This window comes from Ischnura elegans, assembly GCF_921293095.1.
Source record: "Ischnura elegans chromosome 13 unlocalized genomic scaffold, ioIscEleg1.1 SUPER_13_unloc_4, whole genome shotgun sequence".
Classification (NCBI taxonomy): Eukaryota; Metazoa; Arthropoda; class Insecta; order Odonata; family Coenagrionidae; genus Ischnura; species Ischnura elegans.
The window spans coordinates 10,196,068-10,216,489 of NW_025791660.1; the positions used below are offsets into that span (position 1 = coordinate 10,196,068).

The 20,422-nt window shown below is 37.5% G+C and overlaps 1 protein-coding gene across 1 annotated transcript; it reads left to right on the forward strand.

Moving 5' to 3' along the window:
* Positions 1-555: 555 nt before the first annotated feature.
* On the forward strand, positions 556-20,159 carry LOC124173088 (zinc finger protein 845-like). The gene is made up of 5 exons (XM_046552601.1): positions 556-573; positions 1,152-1,283; positions 7,757-7,882; positions 13,367-13,439; positions 17,964-20,159. Exons 1-5 carry the CDS (start codon positions 556-558, stop codon positions 18,962-18,964), a joined length of 1,350 nt encoding a protein of 449 aa, XP_046408557.1. The 3' UTR covers positions 18,965-20,159.
* Positions 20,160-20,422: the final 263 nt, after the last annotated feature.

Below are 20,422 nucleotides of genomic sequence, written 5' to 3' on the forward strand. Positions count from 1 at the left end.
CACTTGTACAACACTGGAAATCTTCTGATAGAAATTGCATGTATCTGATGGAGTAAACTTGTGGATAACTGTGTGAAATGTCTGTTCAATCCCCGTGTTGGCTATAACTGGGCTGTCTCATTATTGCCCTCTCTTTAACAACTTTAATAACTAACACCTCTTAGAACAAACGAAAAGCATTCTCCTACTCCTGATCAATGATGACCAGCTACAGAAAACATTTCATGAATGAATCATTTTAAATGAATTATATATTGCAATTAATCTCTTTTTGCTTTTTTATGCAAAACTGACGGATAAAATTTGTTTATTGAGCAAGTGAGACCACTGTCATCACATCACTGAGCAGTTATTAATGTTTTGATAATATAACACTATTTAAATCTGGTTATGACAGAGTGGAAGGGTGATTAAAAGTTGGGAGTTAAGATGAGTTCTATTGAGTTTGGAACAGTTTAAAGAATGACCATGACATCATGATGCAGCTGCTAGCCCGGTCGAACAGCATAGCTCGTTCCTTATGAGAGATTGATATTCACTGGAATCAGATCAGATATGGATTTTGTGATGAAAGTGAATAGGAATATATATCATGGACTAGGGATTTGTCCGTCTTTACCATTTTTGAATGGGGTGTTGCACGTTGGCAATGCAAATCCATTACCAAAAGACATAAAATTTTAGTGAGGTGAACTGATTTTTATTTACTTTGACTCAATTTTTTGCTGTTGTTGTTCATAGTCTGGAAAGTCTTCCACTATTAATGAAATATTAATATTTTGTTATTCTTGGATTTTTATTATTTTCTTAGAAATCAGTGCTCTTTGCCTTGCTCATTTTTGAATATCAATTATAATGCAAGGGGAAGTCCTCGATTTTAAGAGCTATTTACTCTCATGATTTTCCCAATAAAGGGGTTCCTTCTTCTTACCAAGAATTTCATTAGATTATATTGGAACAATAAGAACTTTATTGGCCAAATGTTTTTGGTTGATTAAGTAAATCTATTTCTACTAAGAGACAAGAATCGTTCATTGGGAATAATTTATTTTCTACTGGCATCCTGTAATTGGATCATTCTTCATGATCACTCTTGCTTCTTGTACCAATTGATTATAATATGTATCAATGGAGGTTCCTCTTTCCAATAGAGTAATCCAGTAACATACAAATGCCCTTCTGTTAAAGAAGATCATATCAGCGATTATGAAGATGGATGTAGACTCAATGATTGCACTGATGGTGCCTCAAGCAAACTGATACATCAAGACATTTCTGGTCAGGTAATACTATTAATGAACTATTTATTGTTTGTTGACCTTGAGTTACATATAAATTGTATCGGCATCTTCCTAGAATTGGTTTTTCTTATCTTTAAATTAGTGATGGGTCGATTCCAAAATTTTATCGATTCCGATCCCGATTCCGATTCTGACATTTCGATTCCGATTCTACCGATACCGATTCCATCAATTCTGACATCATAGACTCCACGAAAAATAGGCAACAAGACAACCACTTAAAAAAATATTACTCAGTGAAAGAATCAGTTGACAAAAGCATCTTTCATATCATCACTATGTAATAAAAATATAATAGCTAAATTTCAAAACAGAGCTTTTCAAATGACTGTTGGAAACGCGGTCGTATATAAATTTGTACTTTCAAAAGCTACTGGAATCGGAATCGATTTTTCAACTTGGCAAGAACTCATTTTCGATTCCGGTTCTTGGTCGAGAATCGAGGAATCGAAGAATCGAGGAATCGAACCGACTCATCACTACTTTAAATATATACTTTCTTTTTCTGTTTAAATCCTTGTTAATCTAACTAATGATATATGTACATCTAGAAACAATCTTTTCCCTTCTTCCCATCCATCTCTCCACTTCTCTTTTTGACTAATGTCTCTATAAGTCTATCATATCTCATGCTGTGGCTGATCAAGTATTGTTTTTTCAAAGACTTCTCCATCTATTTTCTGTACTTCCTTGGTACTTCCTCATTCGATCCCTTTTACCCTCTACATTCTACATGAGCAACACATTTCCAAAGCTTTCACTCATGACTATCATGCGGCCGACGATTTAAAATCTTGCTATCATTTTAAAATATGCCCAAAATGTAGTGTCCGATGAATATTTTCCATATTTAGTATTAGTGCACTCAGCTGTGTGGAGATTCGTTTTTTCTCTAGAGCGCTCTTTGTGTCGAAGCTATTCTATTCACTATTTTTTTCTTGCTTCATCCATCACTGATAACTAGGCCTCATGTAGCTTGTCTGCTTTTAAGGTTATGAGACATGAAAATGACATAGTGTTGAAACCATGGTCAGGAGTGGAGATATATGTTAAAGTGTGGAAGTTATCATTTGTTGTTTATATTTAATCGTAGATAATAATTGCATTTACACCTGAAACAATTTCATACGCTTGAAAGCACTGTTGTATAGCTTTTGAGCAAGTAAGTAGGTAAAGGTTTCAGTTATTTTTGTGGAAGATAATGACTTTCTTCTTAAAACCTGAGTGCTTTGCTCCTTTTTGGAAGTTAGCTACAAGTTGTTCCTCCCTTTTCTCAAGGCTTTTATTAGATTGTATGAGAAGAAAGAATAAGTTAACTGGCTGAATCTTGTTAGTCTATGAAGTTACTCTATTTTTTATAAAGATGCCAGAATACTTCATCAGGGATTACTTGTTTACTACTGACACCCTGTAATTCAAGCTTTGTTCATGATCACTTTTGCTGGTGCACCAATAGATTGAAATGTGTATCAAAGTGTGTTCCTCTTTCCAATATAGTGATCCGGTAACGCACGAGTGCTCTTCTGTTAAAAATGATCAGATTAGCGATGATGAAGAAGGAGATGTGGTGAATGATTGCTATAATGATGCTACAAATGAACAGGTGTGTCAAGAATCTTCTGATCGGGTATTTATATTTATGAACTATTTATTTTCCATTGAACTTGAATTGCATATAAACTATGTTGCTATCATAAATCCACATTCCTAAAATTCATTTCATACAGTCTTCAATTCTTGTCTAACATCTGATTATCTTTTCATGTTTATGCTCTTCTTTTTGTATATCCTTAATAACCTGACCTATGAAAAACATTCAGAGCCATTCTTTTCCCTTCTTTCACTCCACCTGTCCTTCTCTTTATCTGTCAATTGTTCTTATATTGCCATCATATCTCATGCTGTGGCCGATTCAGTTAAGGTTTTTAGAAGACATATTTCCTCCCACTCTTCTTCATGCATACTTGTTACTTTAAGAAATTTTAGATTGTCAACATTCTTCGGGAGCAACACCTTTCCAAAGCTTCCACTTTTGACTTTGCTGCAGCTGTCAAATTTGAAACCTTGCTACCTTTTATACATATGTTCCATATGTAGTGCTTGATGACTTGTTTTCTCAGTTCTGTATTTTTATTCTCAGCTGTGAGTAGATTATTCTTTTTTATAGAATGCTCTCTATGCCTGTGCAATTCTACTTTTTTCTTCTGGCTTCATCCATCACTGGTTTTATGCTTCCTGTAGTATAACATGTCCGTCAGTTGTGAAGGTTATGAGAAGTGAAAATGACATTGTGATGAAACCATGGTCAGTAGTGGAGGTATACTTTTAAGTGGTGAAGTTATCATTTGTTGTTTATATTTATCTTAAATATATTGCATTTACACCTGAAAAAAATGTCACATGCTTCAAAGCACTGTTGTATACCTTTTGAGAAAATAAGTTGCCATGGATTCAGTTATTTCTGGGAAAACTAATGATGTTCTTCTTCAATATACATTATTAATTTTTTTTAGTTCCTGGAAGCAAAAACACCTCAAGTATACACCACTCATCAATTGTTTGTGGAGGGTAAAATAAACCTTCATATTTTCCCATTGAAGTTAAGCATCTTTTGTCTTATAAGAAGTTCATATATGGATAACTATTTTTCATTTATTGGAATTGCCTCCCGTTATATCTAGTCTGAGTCACTTATTTTTATTAGCCAAAATGTTTGATGCCTTTTATCCTCCAGCAGGCACGCCATATTCTCTGACACTAACGGGCACGCGTGGCACTCTGCGTCAGCACACAAACTTTTCCTCTGATATTAATGGCATAAACTCGAATTAAGAAGCGTACATTTATTACCTTGTTTTTTTTTAATAGAACTTTACATAGTTTAGGCAAAAAGAACAAACTTTTGAATGCTTTTATAACTCAAAATTTTTTATTACATGTTTTTAAAGCAATACCAAAAACTTAGTTTGTACGTCTTAAGGTTTTTCATGTCATTAATGTACACTTTTTGCAGGTAGTAACTGTTTTACAGTGCTTTCCGCAATAAAAATTATTATACCTCCCACATTTCATTGTGATTCATATGTTCTTTGCTCGGCCACATAATACGCACTTTCCGTGTTTCTTACTTGCTGTCTCGCTCACACCTTCAACTTGCAAGTCTTTGATTTGATAGCTTGACAATAATAATATACTGTCAGCAGGTAGAGATAATATGTTTGACCTGTTTTTCAAGTGTGCGTTCATCATTGTGTACGATAAGGTTTTCAGGAATGTGCTCCTGCATGTTTATCTGTAGGATTGTTTACCCTATTTAATATGTGAGCATTGATTCCTTTGATGTCCAAAAATTCCTTAAAATAAAACTAATGGCCACCTTTTCGTAATTCTGGACACAGAATACAAACTACACATTTGGTCTGTCTACACCTGTTTTTGTAGCATTGTAATCTAATATAATGCATGGTTTATTTGAACCTTCATCAGTGATCCCCTCAGCATGCATTGTTGAATACAATAACATCACCTTGTTCTTCTTTGTACCATATGATAGAAGGGTAATGTCTTTCTGAAACCGGTAGAGAGATGACCCTACATCGTGCATCTTGTTTGGCAAAAATCCAGGTGGTATCTCTCTTTTATTTTTTTCAGCGTGCCAATGATTGTAATGCTTTTGTAACAAGATGCTTGGCAAGCGGATCACTAGTATACCAATTATCTGTGGTAAGAATACGATTAGTTGCCTGAATTGATCCTACAAGCATCTTGACAACGTCTACTGGTGAGTTTGACACTAAATATGAACCTTACATTTTCTTCCCGCAATACGCTTCGAGATTACTGGTGAAGAATGTTTTCGCATCAAACATAGTACAGTGTAACCTCGATATAACGACACCCCACGGTGCACTAATAAACACTCGCTATAGCGAATTGTCGCTTTACCGGAGGTGGAGCAAATAATAGCCAATATACCGGTTGCGAACAGATATACAGGAACAGGAGTGGTGCGGCGACAGATAAACATCTATCCGATGAACGTAAGTATAAATCCAGACGAAAGGCGATGTTTTTTGGAAAATAGCAAGTAGCCGATCAGAAGCACTGCCCCTTCCAACTCTCCGATTCCCTTCCCTTTTCCCCTACGCTCCCCTCCATCCGGCCCACACTCTAATATTACTCCTTTATTTTTATTTTCTTGCTTAGATGTGTTTGGTGTTTTTTGGCCATGGTGAATGCCATCAAATGCTTCCTATTCACGCAACTCACAGACGTGCGGGTATGCTGCCGACTGCTTTTTGCCGCCTGAGGAACAAAAGAAGATGAAGCATTCGCGAATGCTAATGCCACAATATTATCACCAAAATTAACTACTTATTTATCGAACGGCAGTTTACCGCATAAATGTGAGACCGAGGACTCTATTAACTTCATTTCTAACAGATCGCTAGCAATTACAGAGGTTAAGGAGTCTTGATGAAAGTTTTCCGGTGGCGAAACCCTCGCTATGGCGAGAGCCAACACCAAAAGGGTCTCGTAAAAACGAATTTTTTAACACGCTTATTATAGGGTCAATTGACGATGCATCGACTATCTGTTGTTATAGCGAGGGTGTCGCTATAGCCCGTACTCGCTTTAACAAGGTTCCACTGCATATAAATTCAGCCTTTATTTCGCGGGTTTGCTCGGATATATATTGAATGAAACTGCAACAGCCTCTAAATAGTTGCAGCATTTCGTCAATTGTCACAAATTTGCTCATATTATATGTTTTTTGACTATTTCCTATGAATGAGTTTATTATTGTTCCGATTGCAGCTAATTTATCTCTTTGTTTTCGGAAATCCCTACTTGCTCAGTTGTCAAATCCTACTGATTGCAAGAGAAACAAAATTGCTTGTAACTCATAGCTACCCTTAGAATTTGCATTCCTGATCCATCTGCTCACCACTATTCTAAAGCATTTGCATGATGACCTTTTTTTATGCCAATTAGAAATAGTATACCCAGCACAGCCATAAATTCTGTTCTTGTCATGTCCTTACAATCTCTATCCCTTGAAAAGTGGACAAGAGCAATTTTAGTTTGAATGTACTTGTTTGTTTGTACCTGCAGCCTCATCAGGTGTATTTCTTGCACAGAGTTTTGTCCCTGGTAGGGTTTTCATAATATTTTTGCTCTTGATCTTTGTGGCACCGCAAAAAGAAGTTTTTTCCACTTGCAAGATTTATCAACTTTTCCAAAAAATATTTTTCTTACCATCAATGTCACTATCTTCAGCAGTTACAAGTTCTTCCACGTCACCATCAGACGTAGCTTCATCAGAGTCTCTTATTACATAGGGGTTATCACCTAGGGAAATATTTTCCTCCTAATCTGTGTCATCACTTTCCTCAATGCCGACTTCCTGTTCCTCGTCTGACAGCACTTGTAGTACACTCAGATAGTCTTCTTTGGTAATGAATCTTCGTGCCCTAAGCAGTATGATAGCTAACTTTTGAATTTTTCTACATCAAAATCCCATTAAAGGATAACAAAGTATCCAATGGAAATTAATTCTAAAAATGTATTCACTTCATAGGGCTCGCGTGGGAGAAAATGCCACAGGTTCATTTCTCTCCACAAACAGCTGCTCTTACACACCAAACACATAGCTGTTAGCTCACTCTGATTCAGAGAAGGAATGGTAAAAACTCTTGTGTTCCTACCAACTCACCTCACGCTACATCGTACAGAAAGAAACAATGTTGATCTATAATTGCCACTACGGGATAGTATTACATCACCAGGCATGCATTGCACTGAGTGCTAAAAAACGACCAGTTCAGCTAATTATTCAATTTATTTCAAAATTCCAGTTGCCACGCGCTTGAATCACCAACAGAAATCTCCATAGTGCTACAAAGAAGGAATTATTGATATGTTTGGTTCACTGACCTACTACTGTTAATAACATGAGACCGAAACGGTACAATGTTGCACTTAGTGCCACAGTGCACCCGCTGGAGGGTAAAATTGACTTATAAACCAAAACGTACGAAATTTTTCTTCTTTATAGACCGTATTAATTTTCCATGTTAGTGTGTTATTATATTTGTGCTCTGAATTCTCATGCAAAGTTCTGCCATAAAATAAGTTTCTGTTATGAATAAGATTATATCTGGTGTTTTACATATCCAGAAACCATTTCCCTGAGGATCATCACGTGGCTTTTGAAGGGATTTTGTAATGCAAATTAGAGGTTTTAAGTCTGTAGTAAAGTGGTAATTTTAATTAACATAAGCATAAACAATATGAAATCCTGATAATAATTACTGTGAAAAAGCTTGAAGGGGAGCATGGAGAATCTATCCATCTTGAACGAACTTTAATTTTATTTGTGTGACAAATTCTCAAAAGCATTTCCTTTTTTGTACCTCAATCATGTATGATGATGCTTTGGCATTATGTTGCAGCCCATAACCTTAACTGCTTCCCAAGGTGAAAAGGTGGAAACTCAGGGCACAGGAGCCATCGTGGCAGACCTGGAGTGGACGCTGATTGGGGTAAAGAGGGAACCATCCCTGGAAGAGAATGACCAGGTATGTGAGGAATTCTTTTTATAGGATTTAATTAATTGATGAAGGAGATAGTAGGTAAATATATAAACATTTATCATTGTAAATGATAGGACGTTTTACTTTCTGCACAGCTTTAAAGGTAACACATTCCATTCAAAGTTTCTAATTCCTGAAGTAAGTACGGTCGGATCCGGATTTAACGTCTTCGCATTTAACGTCTTCGCATTTAACGTTTTCCCGCATTTAGAGTTTATTTTTTTGGGTCCCGATTCATTCCCTACTAGGACAATGTAAAAATTATCCGTATTTAGTGTTTCCGCATTTTGCGTTTTTCCGCATTTATGGTCGTAAAAATTTGTCCCGCTCAAGATTTGTTTGCCCGATTTAACGTTTTTTCATGACGGTTCATCCAAATCTTCGAATTTACGCTCATCAACAAGAACAGTCTCATGAAAGTTTACCAAGAGTCGATAGAATCTACCGGGGAACGCTGCTTCAACTGCTTTCTTCCGCGAGCGCAGCGCTGCGACCTTCAACTCGCAAGCTGGGTGATTTTTCTTCTCGTAATATTTCGCTCCTCTTCTAATCCAAACACCAGGCACTTTTTGCATCAGATCCGATCTAATGGAGCAAAGTCATCCCTTAATAACCTCGAACTACCTTATCCTTCACTTCTTGAACTTGACTTCGATGATACGTGACGACTGATGACACGAGTTATCCTCCGAGGGCCGCTACAATAATGGTTTTCTCGTTATGTTTTCAATTGATGGCTTGTGCCCCTTTCAACTCTACTACCTACGGGCAGTCGATTATTAGCCCAATATTTTTTCAGTCGACTACTTTCTCTTTTCAAAAGAGGAGGCCCAATATCAATTGGGCCTCCTCTTAACAGTTCACTAGAAGATTCTTTCTATAATCCATTCCAAGGTCAGTTTCCACGGAGGAACAGTGAAAGAACCGAGGAAGTGTTTCCCCTGTCGTGATCGTGAATGAGAGCATTCTTTCCCTACGGAACAACATTATTTTACATCGTAATTTAGATATCCCGGAGCCAATTTACCGACATGCGGCTGGTTGATATCGATGTCGATTCAAAAATATCTATCTGGTGCTAATTAATGTCAAAAGATAATGACAATCGGAGTTTTGACGAACTATCACTGTCCATGACTCTAAATAAATCGCTCATGCTGAAAAAAAAATCACCGCATACTCACGGTAGAATAGATGAGCGCGGAAAAATACGAAAATCCGGCAGATATCCCTTGGTGGTTGACTTCGACATCATAACCCTGACGAAATTGCTCAACTCCAGCGGCACTGACAATTTTTCGGATGAAATCCAGTTCTGTTGAAGATTAAACCTTTTCACTTAACAAAGTTTAGCTAATCGTCATTCAAGGTCCAATCAAATTATATTAAAAGCTGCCGAGAAACAAGGCGAGTCGGAGTCAAGGTGATCAGCGCGCCCCGTAAGCAACTTCTCCCGGCTCCATTCGACCTGCATAAGCCCGCGGATATATGACAACGAATCTGGTGTTATCATCGTGTTAAATCACCATCGACTTGTACGCATACTAGAAATAAGATTCTACTTTTTTGGATGACCTCGAAATCCAAAATGTGTGCATAGGAGGCTTTTTAAAGGATCATAAATCCCTTGTTTCGCCGAGGCAACAAAAAACGTTAAGTTGGCAAAATTCCAGAAAACCTCCGTTTTACTAGATATTCGGTAGTTGAGAATTCGGGATTAGCGGTCTTCTGCTGCCCCTTTATTTCACTCATTCCTCATGATTTTTCGAGTACCTACTTACACCTTTTCCTATTATATTAGAAATGCTACAGTCACCTACAGGTCACTTATACAGAAAAAATTCTAAAATTCATCGAGATCACTGAAATATGCATAAAAATGGAATCACTACTGTCCACAATTATAATCCGTGTGGGAATGCTTTAAAATTGATGTTTATTAGAATTTTCTTAAAATATTTCATTAAAACAATTGTCATCCTCTCATTACTTATTTTTACTACCCATTGTTTTAGCCGATTCCTGAAAAGTATTATCCAACCTTCATAGGGCAGAGAACATTTCATTAAAGAATTTTTTGCTGCATTCAGCACCTTTTAGTTACGTAAAATAATATTTTTTATTCATAAAAAGCCATTTCAATCATTACAGACCCTAAAACCTGAAAAAATGGCAGGTCCTCATTTAGTGTTTGCCCACATTTAGTGTTTTAAATTTTGTCCCCCCTGAAAAACCTTAAATCAGGATTCTACTGTATTCTTATCTCAAAAGAAGCCGTTTTTATTCCTCTTAATGGTTTATTTATGTGCTGTAGTTTACTTGCCTTATATTTGGCTAAAGTAAATCCTTGCACTAATAAATCATGTCTCAATAAGAAAATCAGGTGTCAAATTCAAATCAAACTTTTTAGTGTTGTAATATGTAGGAAGCTGAAGGATTTGGTGCTTTCCCGGCGAATGCTGTTGATGAAATCTTCACGGGAAATCAGCCGGGTAATGATGGTCATTGCTGCCAACGTTTCAATGGCCTTCTCTGGCATCGTCTTCAGGGCGAATGATGGACCTGGTTATTGCCGGGCTTATATACACCGATGGGGAGGTCAGGTCGTCTGTGATTGGTCTGTTTTAATTTTAGAGTTCTTTCCTCCTCTCAGGTTACCCATTCTTTTTATCATTGGGTTCCACGATTTGCTAAGGTTGAAACCCGCGTCCCTATTCATTTTATTATTTGTGATTCGTATTTCGATAGCTTCCTTTGTAAGGCGGTCCCAATATCCCTTTGCCTTGCAGAGGATTTTTGTTTCATTGAACTAGATTGTGTGATTGTTTTTAATGCAGTTCTCGGCTACGGCAGATTTCTCTGGGTATCCAAGTCTAATGCACCCCTTATGTTCTGATATCCTGGTTTCAATTGTTCTTCCTGTTTCCCACAAGCTCCAGTTCCGCCAAGATTATACGGCCTGCAGAAAATCCATAAAGACGGAGTGCCTCTGAGGCCCATCGTTAGTGCCATCGATTCCCCAACATACAACCTGTCGAAATATCTTACTGGTATCATGTCACCTCTGGTAGGAACCTGTGGACATAACATCAAAAACTCGTCAGAGTTTGTCAAGACTCTTCAAAACATCCGATTAGATCCAAGTGACATAATGGTGAGTTTCGATTCTCATTATTCACCAAAGTGCCCCTGAAGGAAACACTTCAGTTCCTGAGTGCGCGCTTCTATGCAAACATAGTCAACCTCTTCCAACATGTCCTCACAACAACGTACTTCCACTTTCGTGGTGAATTTTACGAGCAGACTGACGGTGCAGCAATGGGGTCTCCTTTCTCACCAGCCATCGCAAATTTTTTCATGGAAGATTTTGAGGAGAGGGCCCTATCGACAGCCAATTTCAAGCCGAAATATTACTTCCGCTATGTTGACGACACCTTCGTCGTGTGGCCGCATGGACAAGAGACGCTACCTGCTTTCCTGCAGCACATGAATAGCCTCCATCCCAATATCCAATTTACTATGGAAATGGAAAAGGATGGGTGCCTCCCATTCCTCGACGTCCTTATCCGCAGAAAAGAAGACGGAAGCCTAAGTCACAGAGTATACCGCAAACCAACGCATACAGATCTATATCTCAACGGACTTAGCCACCATCACCCATCTCAACAAAGTGCAGTGTTGACTTCACTTTTTCAAAGAGCCAAATGCATCGCAGATGAGGAGAGCCTGCCACAAGAAATAAACCACTTATGAGTTACCTTCCAATGGAACGGCTATGGGAAAAAAAGAAATTATGGTGGCCCTTAAGAGGACCTTTCAAGATCAACGCGCAACAGAAGAGTTTTTGGCTCCTGAAGATAATGACAAAGCTAAGCCCATTGCCAAGGCTGCTCTTCCATATGTATCCACAATCTCGGGGAAATTGTCTCGTATTCTCAGCTTTGAGACAATTCACAAGCCACCAGAAAAATTACGGAGCCAACTTGTGAAGGTTAAAGACAAAATGGGGCCCAAGACCTCTGGCCTCTGCCAAATACCCTGTGAATGTGGAGATGGCTACATTGGGGAAACAGGAAGAACAATTGAAACCAGGATATCAGAACATAAGCGGTGCATTAGACTTGGATACCCACAGATATCTGCCGTAGCCGACCACTGCATTAAAAACAATGACAAAATCAAGTTCAATGAAACAAAAGCCCTCTGCAAGGCAAAGGGATATTGGGACCGCCTTACAAAAGAAGCTATCGAAATACGAATCACAAATAATAAAATGAATAGGGACGCGGTGCAACGCCACCTTTGCTAATATCGCTCTTTTATTTCATATAGCAACAATTTTATCAATAACATCAAGTAAATAAACACAAATATGATGGCGTTACAGCTATATTTGTGTTTATTTACTTGATGTTATTGATAAAATTGTTGCTATGGGAATGTTGGTGGTAGTGGTTGTTGACTGTAAAAAGGGAGAGATTGTATGGTGTTAAAAAGATATATGAAATAAAAGAGCGATATTAGCAAAGGTGGCGTTACAGCGGGTTTCAACCTCAGCAAATCGTGGAACCCAATGATAAAAAGAATGGGTAAGCTGAGAGGAGGAAAGAACTCTAAAATTAAAACTGACCAATCACAGACGACCTGACCTCTCCAACGGCGTATATAAGCCCTGCACTAACCAGGTCCATCATTCGCCCTGAAGACGATGGCAGAGAAGGCTATTGAACCGTTGGCAGCAATGACCATCCTCACCCGGCTGATTTCCCGTGAAGATTTCATCAACATGTAGGAAGCTGTCCACGAATCAACCCAATGTGGGGTAACATAACCAATGGTTTAAACTAGAAATGTAGTTAAACATTTACAGGTTTATTTTACTCCCTTATAAATGGTCTGCCTTCATGTAGGAGCGATAGCCCGGTGGTTATGGCGTGTGGCTACTACCTGGAACTTCTAGGCACAATTTTTGCATTCAGCACTTAGTTTCTACTTTTCATTTTACAAATGCCAGCTGTTCATCATTATTTTCATGATTTTCACTGGAAAATTTAGTTTTCAGTATCGATATCTTCTTTTACAATGTGGCTGCGTCAGATTTTATCCCATTTTTTGACATGGATGCCTAGTTTCAAATATGTGGTTTCGATTCCTTCATTACCAAAGAAATCTTAATTCTGTTATGGTATCCCATGAAAATAAAATGACATTAATTGCAGAGTTAACTAATGAAGATAATATTACAATGCAGGCGTAACCTAAATCAAAGACCACTTTGATGTTGAAAGAAATGTGAAAATATTCAATTCTCCGAGATTGTTGAAAAAGAATTTATTTTTATTGGAAAATATTTGTTAGGAATACCAACTTTTGATGCAATGTGGTGTATGAAGTAGTTTTTGTCAATCCTTAAAAAAATTCCTGAATCCTTTGTGCATACATGATTCATCTGTTGATGATTTCTTCCAGCTAACTTTAGGCGAGGATGGGGACCCAATTGAGAGTTCAACTGTTACCCATGAGTCCACTACGGAGGCATTTGGTGAGTACTCTTAATGGTTGAAAATAACTATACACGGAGGAATTGATGCTAATGTGGAGGATGTACATGTTAATGCTTTTATTTAGCCAACTTCTACTGTTATAAGATACACGGTTGAGAATTGGACAGTCCACAATGGAAGCAGTGGATTAGTGCTCTTAAGGGCTACAAATAGCTGTATATCGATAAGGCTGAGGCTGCTCTCTGATGGGACGTCTTTTTGCTGGCCAACATCCCCAGCATGCTGGCGTGCTTTCAAATAACCATGTGTCTTTATGGATGCCTTCAGATGAGTCTAATCACACCATGGTCTCCACAGCACCCATTTCACTCCGGCCTGTCAATGTGCCATTGACACTATCAACGGCCCATAAAATTCAGGCCAATTTCAGATGAGACGACTTACTAGATTTCACAATGCCATGCCGTGAATGGTGGATGGTACTGTCAAGTCATCTCTTCTGGAAGTGACCTTACTGTGACTGATTAGTCATCCATCCTTATTTTCTGTTTTCTTTAGTTTAAGTGCCAAACGGATAGGGGAGAAGAGTTATATTTATGTTCTTTTTTGTGGTCATCTGTATCATTTTTAATGCCTTACAAAAATTTTTGTTGTATTGAAATTTTTAATATTTAACTAGCCATGTTTTTTGAGACCAGTTTATTGAAAAAAATTAATAACAAATCACCATAATGGAGCACTTAGTTGGAAGATCGAGTATAGGAAAGTGAATTTCAGACTTAATTGAGAGTGTGAATATGGAATTTGGTCATGTTAATGGAAAAATTATCCTTACTTTTGGTCCATTTTAAATTAGTGGGAAAATTAGGGAAAATATTTTAAATGAGTGCATTCCTTTTCGCTCTTCTTTCCCTAGAATAGGCTACGTTGCTTTGTTAGGTTTAATGGTGAGTTGATCATGAAGCTTCCTTGTAGTAGAAAATACTGTTGACAAAATATAAATTTGAGAGGTATTCCCAGTATAGAAATCAGTATGGCTAAGAAACAGCCGAACCTGATTTCAAACCATTTATTGTATGAGTTTGGTCTTTTACTTCTGCATAGTAATGATATTTGGTTAATGGTAATTTAGCCTAGTTAGATAATTTTTATAGCTAATTGTTTTATCCACCTCACCACAGGAGATAAAGTCAAGGGCAGTCACCCTTTCCCTTTCAACACTTATGAGCCGAACGTGGGGTGGATTCTACGGGCATTTTCATGTGTCGTGCACCTAATGTCAGGTATAGCGGTCGTGTATTTTTCAATGCAAACGATCAGACATCTGCCCCTGCCAACGTGAGGGAAGGGAAGACACCCCTGAGTTAGAAACCATCAGATGCATTCAGTGGCGGTATTCTGTGTTTTCAATTTATATAGAATTAGGCTGCAAAGTTATGGGCAGTCACCTAAACTCTGTCATGCCTGGACTTGAGGTTGGAAAACGTTTTTGTGCTATGAGAAGCATTAGGACATTTTAAACCTTTCTGTACAGAGATCTTTTTTGGGGGCAAGTTGGATGGGTATTTCAGTCCTTAGAATTCGGACCCAGCTCATCAGGGCATCTGTCCCGCACCCCAGTCACTAATCCTGTCATAGGATTAATCCACAGTCAACTTATTGCACTGCTAGTGTTTTTTCAACCAAACATTGTATTTTATTAGCAATAATTTACTCTTTTAAAAGAATTCCTGTGGTGAGGATGACCATAAATAAGTGGGAGGGTTTGGGTTTAATTGCTGAGAGGTGGCCCTAAGTTCTTGCTAAGCTGGGTCTCAGGACGGGCCTGAATGCAGCCGACAATTGCTATTTCAGCCGAAATTCCCCTCCCTCGAGTCGGCAAGAGCCAACATTCGGTCGTTTGCATTAAAAAATCTATTACAGATATACCTGATGTCAGGTGGTCTATGCATGAAAATGTTCATCGCCTCCACCATGACATCCAGCATGAAAGGGTTCAGCCCAACCCACCCACTCATTTATATCCTCACCCCAGTACTACGTCGCGAAGTGTTTCACTGTCAATGGTTTTTGCGATAATATATTTTGTTGCATACTACATACTGTTGAATTTTTTTTCATTGAAATGAATTCTCTATTTTTCTCTGTGCAAAAGCAGTTTTTAAAACAAAATTTTAGCATTAAAAATAACGAGTTTCTGAAGTTATAGTCTTAGTACCTTGTGTTCACTAACTTTGTTGTCATGACAACTACAAATCCGTTTAAAATTCCACAGTGCTTAAAAAAGGATAGTTTATTTTTAGAAGGTTAAATTATGGAAAACAAGTACTAAATTTGGTTTAAAAATACTGGTAACACTATAAGTTTTCCATGGATGCATGTTAAGATAGAGTCTCAAGTCAAGTAGCAGGCATAAGGGAAAGGCACACCATTGAATTGTCTCCCAAGTCTGAGGTACCAAGAACCCTTTACCCTTCAGTTGGGACGTGGGGCACTATGGTGGGCAAGAGTGTTTCACCCATGTGCTATTTATCATATGATGGCGTATTATGTACCTGATTTTCAGTAGCTGTACATTATTAAGTCCTCCCACAGTTGTATGTTAGTAATTGGTACATGGTTAGCATAAATTGAGCAGGGAAGGAAGCTGGCGTGACTTGGCCGTATGACTTGGCCTCACGCCTAAGTAAAACTTTTCTGTCAGTATCGCTTATAAATATGGAAAAAATATTGTATGATATTTTTCTACATTGGCGAGGACACAGTATGTCACACATTTAAGTTACTGCTATGGGTACCTCGGCAGTGGCCTGTTTTATTATTTCATCGGCAGGGAAGGGTAGTCGGGGTGTAAATGGCCTTCAACTGATGCTTAACAAGTGATAAAGCTCAAATGTTTTCCCCACAGTGAGTAACATTAATCTGCACTCCTACAATACAAAGTGGTGTTCCACAGCAGTATGATTTATTGAAAGTACTTCTTGGTTAGCTTGTTTTTTAGCTTATCTGATAGATGAGTATTATGGGTGTCACTCCCATATTGTGTGTATATATCGCAAATCTTTGTCTTAGCAGAATTGCTAAAAATTGGACGGAATAGGGAGTGTTATATGTTCATTTTCTATTATTAACTGTTAATAAGTGGTCCTGTTTGTGTAACAGTTTTTCATGGTAGCTTTCTTTTATAGAACTTATTTTATATATTTTTACAGCCCAAAGGACTGTACTAAAGTAGTAATTCAGCTGAAGATATTGTCATACAGTTAGTTGAAGGATTTGTGGGTACCAAAATTTACGTGTGATACATAGTTCACTATTGTTTCAATAGCCCAAATATTTGCTGGAAGAAAAAAGGCTTACTTACGTTGGTACAACAAAAAGGAGTCACAGGTAAATTCAGAAAGAATTTTTATCCAGCAAGAGCAGATCAATGAATTCTTTTCTCTTCAATTTCCAAAAGAATTGTACGTTAATGTCGTACTGCCCCAAGACAATAAATCAGTTCTTGTTCTTTACAAAATGCTTCACCATACCGCCAATGATGTTGAAAGTGGTAGCCAAAGAAATCTGATATGCTTACATCCTACAACAGAACTAAAATTCGCGTCGATCTAGTGGACCAACTGCGTGCAAAATATAATGTGGCTCATAGTAGAAGATGGTGGTAAATGATTTTTTATATTTTATTAAAATTTATGATTTCATTGCCCCTGGCGTTTTCATGGTGAATTGAATATCTTCCCAAATTATAAAGAGTGATTCTGTGCAGAAGATAGCATAGATAACATAAAGGCGCAAATTATGAAAAGGAGTGGAATTACTACTATCCCAAGGCAAACAAAAGCCGAGGTTTGCATGCAATCCTGGAATATGTAATCCCGGTATGCCTCCAAATGATTGTTAATCTTGTGACAGTAAAGGATATTTTGTCATCAGATATGTATTTTGTTTTTTTATTGCATCTGGCTTTAAATGTTTAATAATTTAATGAAAACTAATTAAGGAATAATTAAAATTGTATTTTTTATGTGTTCATCTGTAGTGCCACAAAATTTACGATTTTTATTGTTTAATTTTTAATTGATTGATTGGTGATTTTTTAATTTACAAAATACTTGCCAATCATAGGATATTCAATTGAATAGTTAATTATTTTCCATTTTTAAAATGTTTTCTTTTGGAAAATTCAAGAAAAAGAAAAGAGGTTTACTTCAGTCTGTCTTAAAACAAAACAAATTCTTAAAGTGGCCTGATTTCATTCTTCTTCATCAATTGTAATTCAGATGTGTGGTGTATATCTGTTTTGGCTTATGTATTTATACGGTGGGTTATAATGGTTCTTGTTGCCCTAGACGTTTTTGTGTTGTGTGTTTCTTTCCCAATCTTTTCCCATCTATTCATTTTATATTTATTTTTGTTTCTGGTTTCAAGACCAAGCCAGGCTATATTTTAACTCCTTGATTAATGGCATTTTTCATCCATTATCGAATTTGAGTGGTAGGATTAGGAGTCCTAGATATCATGTTTGACTGTGATAGCTGTCATTTGAAATTCTTTTCTAGGGTTCCAAACAGACGATGGAATCCCCATTCAAACAACATCAACTTCATATCTGCCTGCGGAAGGAAATGTGAGGAATTATTCAATTGATGAATGCACTGGTCCCACAGCTTTTGTGACACAAATTGATTCCAACTCTGGAGCATCCCTAGTAAAGACAGAAAGGAACCTGATGGATGAAGACTTGGAAAAATGTGGTGCTCCAGATACTGATATGAAAACAAATAGCTCAATTCCTGATGATAGACAATGCAATGCGAGAAACAACAAATCATATAAAATCAGTGGAACCGGAGGCGTAAAGACTTTTTTTGGGGAGAAAGGTGGTTTTGATGCACCAAATACTATGAATATCCTTAGGAATATCAGAATTAATAGAATTGAAAGAAATTGCTGTGAGACTCTCGTGGGAAACAAGGAGGAGATGCCTAATTGCTCGATCAAAAATCCTGGGAACAGTAACAGATCAAACAAAAATTCAATTCAATGCAGGGATGCATTCAACGACAAAAATGAACTAGTCAAACACACAAAAACTCCTTCTGTTGCTCATAATTTTGATGCTGTAGCAGAATCATCAATCGCAGAGAAATCTTATTCGTGTTCAGTCTGCAAAACGTCCTTCTCTCTGCGTAATGACCTTGTTTCCCACATGCGTTCACACACAGGAGGGAGACCTTTCTCATGCAACGAGTGTGAAAAGTCTTTCTCGAGGAAGTCCCACTTAGTTTGTCATTTTCGTACTCACACGGGAGAGAAACCTTTTACTTGCAACGAGTGTGAAAAGTCTTTCTCAGATGAGAGTGCCTTAGGTAAACATGTACGTTCGCACACTGGGGAGAAACCTCATTCTTGTAGCATTTGCTCCAAGTCTTTTGCTGAGAAAAGAAGCCTCAATGTACACATCCGTTCCCACACGGGAGAGAGACCTTATTCTTGCAACTTGTGTGAAAAATGTTACTCTTATAAGAGCCTCTTAGTTAGACACGTACGTACGCATTAGGGAAATAAACCTTTTTCATGAAACGACTCTGAAAAGTCTTTCTCGAGAATGGGAGACATTGCGACATTTTTTCGTACACACTCGGGGGAGAATTCTTATTCGTGCTGAAGGTGTGATAATCCTTTTTCTTTAAGCATTTTTCTGGTCGGACACATTTGAACGCATGCAGGAGAGATACTATTTTATGCAGAATTTGCGAAAACACCCTTCACTTAGTTGTTCTCTCAACTGTCACATGCTAAACCACACGGATGAGAAACATTATTTGTGCGGTGACAAAGAGCCTATTAAAATGGACATGTGTGCACACCAAATAGTATATTTATTTCTGCAATATCTGCAGCAACTATTTCACTCGTTAATACAACCTAGTTACACACTCGTACTAAAAGAGAAGATTAAAATTATCAATTTCACATTCGCTGTAAAAATTTTGATTAGAGTGCTTACCTTCACAGTCACATGTGAGAGCAGCTATTTTTATGCATAACCTGCATCAATCCAGCACTGCAAGGAAAGGCCTTGACCACCACATGTGTACATGAAAAGATTTGACATTATTCATGATGAGTTTGTGCTATGTATTTCACTTTTTGTTTCAACCTCTACGGCCACATTGACACGCAAGTGAGAGACACTATTCATGTTGTGTATGCTGTGATTATTTCACTTGGCTAATTCACCTTTGTGCATGCAACATGTTTGCTCGGGGACAGGATAATTCATGTAAATGTTACAAATGTTTCTAATTCAATCTCATGCAAATATGCACCTAAGAGCCAAATAGTTAATTCTTGCCTGCACATCGAGGAATGAATGATGGTTTAGTGCCAACATGTATTATTGACAATCTATGTGAATGCATGAAGAATGTACCAAGTCATGTATTTTTAGATTTTCAAAGTGAATATTGGAGGAAAGCAGTAGTAGAAAAGGATACAGCCAGTCTGGCAGATTGGGATAAAGCAGCCTGCATTCCACATTTTTGATTGAAGACGACATTTATTTTCAATCCAACGAGTATTGCTCAAAGCCCAGCCTCTACAGTCATTTCATAATTGGTTCTGAATTTTCATGGAATGTATCATGTGTCCCTTGAATATGTTTGGTTTAAATAATCAGTATTGTATCCACATGTTATAAATAATGTGATAATATTGCACAATAATAGGCTCATATCCGAGTTTGCTAATTTGATGAATTTAGTATGTTTTAGTTTATTTTCATTCTTAAAATATTTTCAATTTTATTCCTACTTTTTTATTTTTGGCCAAGGCTGAGCTGTAAGCCACCGAGTACATCCGTGTGTTGCGGATGTTGGGTAAAACTTAAGATATAAAGTTTAGTGGCCATATAAGAGAGTTAACTTGTCGAATAATCAGTCATGGACAAATGGCGGCATTACCCTGAGCTGATATGAGTCTATTCCCAGCCAAGATAGGCCATCTAAATGATGCA